This window comes from Haplochromis burtoni, unplaced genomic scaffold (genome assembly GCF_018398535.1).
Source record: "Haplochromis burtoni strain Fernald_Lab_line unplaced genomic scaffold, NCSU_Asbu1 Contig_1795, whole genome shotgun sequence".
Classification (NCBI taxonomy): Eukaryota; Metazoa; Chordata; class Actinopteri; order Cichliformes; family Cichlidae; genus Haplochromis; species Haplochromis burtoni.
In genome coordinates this window covers 3,101-12,966 of record NW_024584156.1, presented here as the reverse complement: position 1 = coordinate 12,966, position 9,866 = coordinate 3,101, and the positions used below count along the sequence as shown (strand labels likewise).

At 41.9% G+C, this 9,866-nt stretch overlaps 1 long non-coding RNA gene and 1 gene segment (V, D, J or C); both read right to left on the bottom strand.

The window, feature by feature from the left end:
* Positions 1-277: 277 nt before the first annotated feature.
* Positions 278-797, bottom strand: LOC121813500. Its single transcript, XR_006053736.1, has 2 exons — positions 420-797; positions 278-323 (listed from the first exon to the last, which is right to left on the bottom strand). It is a non-coding gene; the product is annotated as an uncharacterized LOC121813500 (long non-coding RNA).
* Positions 798-3,797: 3,000 nt separating this feature from the next.
* Positions 3,798-4,964, bottom strand: LOC121813499. The segment is given in 2 exon segments: positions 3,798-4,201; positions 4,287-4,964. Coding segments are annotated over 2 exon segments (435 nt in total).
* Between the last annotated feature and the right edge of the window lie 4,902 nt (positions 4,965-9,866).

Here is a 9,866-nt window from a genome sequence, read left to right as displayed (position 1 = left end):
TTCTACACTTTGTATCACTGTGTTTCTAGAGCACAGTAGTAGAGAGCTGTGTCTGCCAGGGTTAGGGCTGCTATGGTCAGATTAGTTGATGTAGGTAGATGTTTCTGATCCATATCGTATTTGGAATATATTGACACCACTGTTGTATCTTTGCTCCTTTCCAGAGTATAAACTGAGGAGCCTGAAGGTCAGAATCATGTCTGTACCAGTGAAGGTAAATATCACTGTACTCGTCTCATAGCTACATGTGAGTGTGACAGATTCTCCTTCTGTTTCAGTGACTTCAGGTTGTTGAGGAGTGATTGAGTCTCCAGCTGTTAGTCCTGGAAAAAGAAAGAAGAAAAGTAGTGAAATGCAGTCTGTATATCTGCTTAATGCAGCAGCTTCAACTAAACTTTAATCCCTGTTCTTAAACTCACCTATAATGTGAGATAGAAGCAAAAAGAGGTGCAGCAACATGTCTTTGGAGTTATTAAAGCCAGACAGACAGCACATGAACAATGTTCTTCCACTGCAGCACAATGACCAACAAATAATGTCATTGGATGAGCTCAACTTCAGTGGGCGGGGCCAGTTTAATAGCTCAGCCAATCAAACAGTTTTGTGCTTCCACAGCAGCTCTGTCTCTGTCTCTGATCTTTACTGCTTCATTTCTCTGTTGTCTTTGTCATCAGTCCAATGACACAAGAATCAGAGGTTTAACAGTGTGTGGCTCCCTCTAGTGGATGTTGTGGAGTATTCTGTTGTCTTTGCTCCAAAGGTTTTTGTACAGAGTTTTGCTGTTTCCTGTCACTGTGGGCTGCAGAGCACAGTAGTACACAGCAGAGTCAGACACTGCAGCAGAGGAGATCTCCAGATGAAACTCTTGTTTTTCTTTGTCATGTATAAACTTCATCCTTTCTGTTTTCTCTGAATAGTAGGCGATGAGAAACTCTGGATGTGAATTAGGTTTCTGTTTGTACCAGAAGAAGTAAGTGTCAGAGCCTGAATAGTTGCAGGAGAGAGTCACAGTGCCTCCTTCCAAACTCATCACTACATCTTTAGATGGTGTCAGTAAATCCTCAGAGGATCCTGAAAACAACAAAGACATATTTCACCATCATGTTTCTGCATCTTTAAACTTAGTTTATAAAAAGTGAATCAATTCAAACAACATCCAGATATTTTCATGTCCATCATCTCCTTTTACATCTCACTCCATCTTTTGATGACTCACCAGTCTGAAAGGAGACTATCATCATCCAAATGAAAAGCAGCAACATGATTTCCTCTTGGACTGAATGAACAATAGAGAGAACACAGCAGCTCTTCAGCTCCTACATGAAGCCTTTCATGTTCACTGCTGTAGCTCCTCCTCTTGCTGAGCTCTGTTTCCATTCAGGCTGATGAAGCTTTGACAGTGATGCTGCAGTCATCATCATCATCATCATCATCATCATCAAGAAGGTCAGACTGAGGGAGGAGCCTGCAGAGCTCCGGCTGCATCCTGCACACACACTCAGACTGAAACATGTTTGAGCAGCAGGTGAAAGTTCTCAGCTTTGATAACAATGCTGGACGACTCTCAGTGGTTCACACGTTTTGGCATTTCTTATGTGGGATTAACTACCTGAACAGATTTTGTCTCTTAAAAGCAAAACAGACAAACTGTCATTTCTAACTTTTCCATCTTCAGGTCATTGTCTGCAAATGCAGATGTGTTTAAAAAATATTTCTCCCCACAATTTTGAGAACTGCATGAAATCAAAGCCTTTAAAAATAGCCCCTTAGTTAGCCTACAGCATGAACTGTAAAGGAAAGCACATGATAAAGCTTCCTCACACAGTCCCTGACTTCTTACATCCTAGTCTTATGTGTCCAAACAGCAGCAGGCTTTTACTAAATGTGCTTAAAAACTTATAAGTGGAAAAAACCTTTGATGCTGCTAACTAGTGACCAAAAATAGCTGCGGCACACTAAGCATGAGAGAAACTGATGAAGCACACAAAGAAATCAGATGCACTTCTGTGACTGTTAGTTCTGCTTTATTCAGTCACTGCACAGCTAATGACACACGTCAGTGCATGAAAACATTATCAACAAACACACAAACTGCATAAAACCAAGAAAAACTGCAACAAAAAACAGCAATCAGCAGAAAGCTTCAGCCCCAAGGTCTCCCTCTGCTCATGCTCATCAATGCAAAGCGAGCTGAAGAGGGCGCTGTACTCCAAACCTCATTCAGCACACCCTGGACATCTTTCCATTATCTTACTTTAACACTGCTGATCAGGATAAATCATCACATGAAGCTTGTTATAAACTCATGAAGTTAAACCAGGGTTTACCCTGCATGATGATGGCAGCATCTGACCAATCTGGAAGGGGCGGTTCATGGATCACATGACTCTTACATTGAAAATGATCCCTATGAGTGTCACCTAATCCAGAGATGTTATTGAATGGTGATCAAACACCTATAAAGAACATAAAACTACACCAGCAACTGCAAGACTGATGTTAAAAAGGCAAGAAATGAATCCTGCAGGAAACGTTTCAGTGAATCTGCTGATTTAACACACAGTAAACATTTGAATCCTAGTTAATAATTTCATCTGTGAGTGCGCTCTCACTGCTCTGTTTCTAAGGTCACAGCTGCACATTACAGCTGTGCAACTGCAAACTGGATCCATTTAAAGATTAAAGCTGACTGACAGAACAGTCTGGAAATCTCTTCAGTTTATCTCAAATCAAAGTGAAATGAATGTGATCAATAGAACAGGTGATCTTCATGTGTGTTTCCAGGAGAGGGAAACAGACTCAGCAACAGCAGATTAGACTGAAGTATAACAAGATGTTGTCATTTACAGCTCGCACTCATAGAACAGATTCCCCCAGCAGAGAATCTGTTTGATGCTTTCAATAAAAGAATCAGTGGAAAAGCTCAGAACTCAGAGCATAACCAGCTGCTGAGCTTTGATTCTCTCACATGCAGACCAGCTGCAGTTTCAGAGGAAAGATTCAATATAAAAATAGAATAAAACTTTACTGCAGATTTGATATGAAGGCAGCAAGTACAGAGCAGGTTTCCTGTTCTAGCATCAGACATTAATGCCAATAAAGCAACACATTTATTGTAAGTTTGTTTCTTACCAAAGGAAAAAATCACTAAATAAAAATCTGGATTATTTATTACTTCTTACTGATGCTCACCAGGGAAACTGAAGGACATTACTCTATATTAAAGAAAAAACTTTTGACCTTCCTACTGTTGCACGGAGGTCCGAAGGATCTGCCAGGAATGATGACCTGTTTCCTGGAGAATTGATTGGTCGGTGGGTGGTGATGTCACACCTGTTGATCTCTAATGTGGAACTGAACCTTTTGTGTGGCAGGTTAGTTCACAGCATAAGTTTCTTTGGTGATTTGTCCTGGTGAGAAGTGAACCACCTTCGTAGCACAGAAACCCGGGACAACCCTGAAGTTCTCTAACACAAAGTAGTGCACGGCTCTGATGACTGCAGCTGTGTTTAATCATGGAAGACACATCAGCACAGTCCCAGAAAACACAGCAATTACATGAGAGGCGTCGACACCTTTGTAGTGTAAAAGTGTTTTTCAGAGGGTCCAGAGACACAGCAAAATAATATCTATAATATCAAACTTTCATAAAACAATTCTTCATATTATACATAATGTAAGAAACACAGGAAACATCAAACAACAGCACAGTAATAAGATGTAACATAAGGAGTTATAGATAAGACTTTGTTTAATCATAAGAACAGAGAATTCAGACCTACAGGTGACAGTTTAACAGTGTGTGGCTCCCTCTAGTGGATGTTGTGGAGTATTCTGTTGTCTTTGCTCCAAAGGTTTTTGTACAGAGTTTTGCTGTTTCCTGTCACTGTGGGCCGCAGAGCACAGTAGTACACAGCAGAGTCAGACAGCTGAAGCTTCTGGATCTTCAGAGGAACTGATCTGATGCTGGAATCCAGTGTGGATGAAAATCTCTCCTTGAACTCGTCTGCTGTGTTTCCTTGATCCCCACTATAGCGCATCAGGATGAATTCGGGGCTGTTGTTTCCATCCTGTTTGTACCAGAAGAGATAATTAGTTGTTGCACTGCCGTTATAGAGACAGTGAAGTGTCACTGTGCCTCCTGCAGCAGCAGTCTCTTCTCCTTTTGCTTGCAGCACGTTGTCTTTTTGTGCTCTGCATTCTGTAAAACACCAACAAACAGTATCAGTGTGCTGTTAAAGAATCACGTCAATGTTGATATCAAAGAAACAGAGTTGTGTTCATACCGAGGCACATAGCAGCCAGCAGCACTGAGATGAACAGAGGCGTCATATCTGCAGTGTAGAGTAACTGTGAGCTACAGCAAGTATAAAGAAGCTGTGATCTCTCTGTTTAGTCTTCATCAACACTAAGTTGGTGGATTAGAAGGAGGAGCCTGATCACAGTGACAGGACTCATTCACAGCCCTGTGTTATTCCCCCTGCTGACAGCTTCACACTCAGCACGTCTTTCTGCTGCTTTCAGTGGATATTTGCTCCTATTGCAGGAAGCAGGTTTAACAGACTGAACTGTGAGTCGAGAAACAAGCACAGGATAAATAAAGAGCAGAGGCTCCGTTTTAATCCAGGGAACCAAAGAATATGAATGTGTGTCAGTGTGGATCATGATGTTCATCTTTAAAAACTGAAGAAGAGAAAACAGTAGAAGAATCTTCTTGTATCTGCCAAAATGTTTCATGACTGAATTTTAACACTGGGAGTTTGGAGAGTGTGGAGTCCTGATATCCGGTGTAGTGGTGCAGTGTGGGGAGAAGAATCAGTAGGAAATGAGACATTGTTGGTCTTTGCAGGTTAAAGTGAAGCTTTGAGACTTAAAGTGACTTCAGACTGAACTTCAACAACGTGTGAAATGGATCTGATACCATCAATGATGGCGCTGCTTTAAATGTCCAATCAGAACACAGAGGAGAAACTGTATGTCCACATCAGATTTGTGGGTTGTGCTGCTGCATAAGGTTGGAGGTGTAATTTTCCCTCCCCGCCGCTAGGAGGCGAGTATGCCTTGAGATGACTTTCTGTTAGTCAACATTTCCTGTTGTGGAAGCCGTTACTCACGAGGCAACCGCCAAATTAGCTGAAAGATCCTGGATCTGAGATCTGTGAAATACGGCCGAAGCTGCGTCAGCTGGACGAGCTATCTCACCACGAGCTCCGATTGGTTTTTTGACCAGGACTGGATCATTTGTAGTGATGGGCAGATGAAGCCCCATGAAGCACTGAAGCTTTTCATCCAATTGGTTCACCCCAACGCGAAGCTTCATGAAGCTTCATTTGCTCTAGCAGGACACCTACTGGACGTAAAAATAATAGCTGGCATGAATTTGAAGAGTGTGGCATTTTGCACACAGCCTGTAAATGTCAACAACAAAAGGAGTGTGTAAAACATGTATATTGTAGTGATGGCAGTATACTGTGTATATTTATAGTGGCAGTATGGGAAATGATTATTTGGAAATGCTTGAAATGGAAATGATCATTTACTGTGAGGTGAGGTGTGGTTGGGGTGTGGACAGTAGTTGTGCTTTTGTAACGTTGAGGTATGGACAGCTACACACTGAGGCTTTGAGCCTCAGTCCTGCCTGTTCACATTTTATTCTGTAAAAACTAAATTTTCACTGCTTTTATGACCTTTTTAGTGGGGAGAACATAGCTAGGATTTAATGATTTAACAAATCTTTTGAATCCTTTGTCCTCCACAATGCTAAATGGCTGGGAGTCCTCAATCACCATGCTGACCAGGTCTTCATCTATTTGAGATTGTTCTCCTGAGGAAAGACAATAAAGATAAAGCACAAATATAAATATCACACACGTAACTTATAACAGTTGTATAATATTGTTATATCATTTAGTAACATTACTGCATGCTATATTATCATTGCATTTGATGGCTCACCTGGTCTTGCTCCACAATCGGTGTTCCCCTTATTCTCATGCAAAGCTCTGTAGTGCCTAAGCATGGATGAGGTGTTGTTGTTATATCCCAGCTCCCTGGCACATAGCAAACACTTCACCTTGTACAAAAGTCAAGACAGCTTAACATAAATTGTATTGCACCATCAGTATTATGAAAATACATCTTCTGTAGAAATTTACATACCTTGTTGGGAGGAATAAGATCAAAATGTTCCCACACAGGGGAGGACATCCTCCTCTTCTTAGCTGGCTCCATTCTCTCCTGACTTTCTCTCCTCACTCTCATAAACCTCCAAACGGTCTCCAAACTCTCACTAACCGCAACTCTCCATCAAACACCCACATTTTTGAATGAAGTCTGAGGGGTTTATATCGCTGTCATATCTCGCGGCAAAGTTCGAACCACTTCATGAACCAGTCACGTGGTACAGCCGGGCAGCGAGGCTTCGGACGTCATCATTTTCAGCTCCTCCCATAAATGAAGCAAGCCTCGATACGCGCTTCGCGGAAACGCCCCTCCATTACTCGACACACGCTCCGAAGCCTCGATACAGAACGTCCCATCACTATTTGAGATCTCTGTGGGTTCAGTGGCGAGCCAATCCCAAGAGAGTGACTGTCGACGGACCCGAGTGCGGTGTGGCCAGCCGTGGGATCCATCTTCAGCGAACCTCAGGACTATTACTACCTTCCTTGATACAGATAAGACTAACACTTTAAAAATCTACCCGGGTAGTGTTCGAACCAATGGACAGAAACACACACACACACAAGGAACTCTAATTTCTCTTTCTAAAGAGAAGTGGACTGAGCAACGGGAGCGGAAGCTCTTTAATTGAAACTCTTTGGAGAATTTCCTTAAAGAGGATGTTGTTTTGATTTTATTTTTGGGCCCTTTAATGTGCGTTTGTGCACTGTAGGAAGCCGGCTTTAGACAGGCAGGGTTTGTAAACTTTACAACTTTCAATACAGTTTCTATTCAAATCACATCTTATCTATCATTGTGTGGTTCCTTCTCTGCTGATCCTTTCAAGGCTCCATAGTCTTACCTAGAACTTTCTGATACTGGTCCAAAGTCGTCGAGACAATAATTTAATGCATATCTCATGTTGTTTAATTGTAATACCTGTTACAAAAGTGGCGAGCCAGCCAGGAGCCTAGTTAAGTGTCAGCAGTGAAACATACAAGGACAGGATTCTAAAAAAAAAGAAAAAAAAAAAAAAAAAAAAAAAAAAAAAAAAAAAAGTTGTTTAAAAGTTGTTTGTCATTGCCAAAGATGGAGTTCATAGCTAACTCAGGTATCAAAGTCCCTAATGCAGTGATTGTAAGTGGGTTGCTTGAATCGCCAGAAGATGAGGAGATTATAGACTTTCTGAAGAAATTTGGTTCTTTTAGGCTTGTTTCAGTAACTGATGCTGAATCAGAGTTTTATAAAAACCTGATTATTGAATATCAAGATGGTGCCGCCATTGAAGCCTTATCTTCTCTTTTGCCTTACACACATGAACTATTCTCTAGAGAGACCATCTCATTGGCTGAGTTCAGCATCAGTGGGTGGAGCCAGAGAGAAACCTGTTTAGAGTCTTTATGAACAGCGAAACATCTGCTGGTTGTTTTTACAGCTGTCCTTGTTGCATGTGTGTTTCTTTCAGACTGAAACGTTTTGGGAGGAGAGTATTTGAACAACTAATAAAAATAATAATTCACTGAGATTTAGAGATAAATCTGTTCCTACACTGTTATTAACACTGGGAGCACTGAACGTATCCTATTATGTTTTGGACATGGCTGTGATAGCTGAAGGTGCCATGAGAGAGTATGTGGTAGATGAGAGAGTTTCCTCCACTTGTGTTCGTTTATGAGGAAGATGTGACCAGAACACAGTGACTGTTAAAGCAGGTGTTAGAAAAACTTACTAGATATGATACAAAATCTTTGTTTAACACATGAAATATTGTGAGAAGTCAGAATTGTATGTCGTGGCTCTTATCACATGTAACCGAAAGCACAGCAAGTTCCCAGGAGATACAACTCCTGAGAAAGTCCTCCTACACATCTGTCCCAGGGTGATATGCAACATGCTACACAAATCCTCTTTGTCTGTAGAAAAGAAGCTCGCTGAGCCGTCCCCAGAGAGCGCTCGCACAAAGTTATGGTGGCTCACTTGAAGTCACTAAAAGCTTTAAAGTCACATCTCTTGTGTTTCTCCATTTGTTGAAGAGTTGTTCCAACAGCTTGGTACCTCGAGCCGGACTCCACATCTGTCCTACTCATTCCAACAATGTCTGGAAGGTGAGGTCAGCAGCAAGGGAGGAGTACGAGAGTGATGAGATCTGTAACTACATACACTGGAGAACCAGAGGTGTGGAGAGCGATGGCCTGAATCCTACAACAGGTCAGCACATAATAATAGTTATGATAGGAATCAAAAGAATAATAATAAGTACAAAAGGTCAAAGGTCAGCAGTGTCTCCAGAGAGTCAAAGGGGAAAACTGATGAACTAGCAGTGTTAACAAACGCAGGTGAAGTCATTTCATCAACAGTTTGGTCTTTTCGTCCAGCTTCCATGAGCTGGAGGATGCTCCCCAACCTGACTCCACTCTGTCTGTTCCACAAAGCAGCTTTAGGGAAGGTTGAGGCTAAACAGTAACACATGTAAGGCAGCCCCATTCATGGATTAATCACCAGAGTATGTTAGAGTTATCTGATGAACTGAAAATGTAAAGCTAGCATGTGACTCCCTTTAAGTGTGTAAACGATGTGAAGTTCAGATGAATTGTAGCCGATGATGCTGAGATCCATTCACTGATTTCCACCTTCACACCAACTGTGTAGTGCAGAATAAAGACACCAGAATCAGTGTACTGTCAGTGTAGAGGATGCAAATCAGCCCAGAAACATCTGCTTACGTCCATCCATCCATTCTCTTCCACTGATCCGATTTAGGGGGGCGGAGCCATCCCAGCTACTGTAGGACGAGAGGCGGGGCACAGCCTGGACAGGTCACTGGTCTATGGCAGGGTAACACAGAGAGACACACAACCATTCACACTTATGGGCAATTTAGAATCACCAGCTAACCTAACCCCACTAAGCGCACGTCTTTGGACTGTGGGAGGAAGCTGGAGCACACGGACAGAATCCTCGCAAACACCTGCTCACATCTGGTTGAATTCACATTACAAAGAGCAGTGAAGCTCAGATCAGCTGATCACAGCCTGTACTTGAATCAAATCTACTGGAGCTCTCAGCAGAAATGATTGTGAGTTTGATTCTTTTCCCCACACTGAGCCACTACAGCTGATTTTAGGGTTCCCACCTGCTGAATCCACTTTAACCTGTTCTCTGCTCATGTTCCTGTTAGAGGCACAGTCACTCTCTAATGGAGCCAACAGAAAACAGAAATGTCTTCATTTTCCCTCTTTTTCTCTGCTCGTGTTCGACTTCACTGATTCAGTCTAATGAAGTGATTTTAATATAATTCAGATTTACACTGAAATAAAGTTTGTGTTCCTGTGTGCTGATAGCATTCATTTACATTAATGTAGCACAAGGTTCAGTTAACTCTGCACTTTTTCCTTTTGGAGTAAAGAAGTTGATGGAAAAAGTCCTGGATGTCTGTACTTTACCTACAACCACCTCTGTGGGATCAGTGATCAATCATTTATCATGTTGTTATTGATCAGTGACAGGTTGATTTCTGTTGGAGAGAAAGATGAAGATTTGTCATCAGTCCAATGACACAAGAATCAGAGGTGTAACAGTGTGTGGCTCCCTCTAGTGGATGTTGTGGAGTATTCTGTTGTCTTTGCTCCAAAGGTTTTTGTACAGAGTTTTGCTGTTTCCTGTCACTGTGGGCTGCAGAGCACAGTAGTACACAGCAGAGTCAG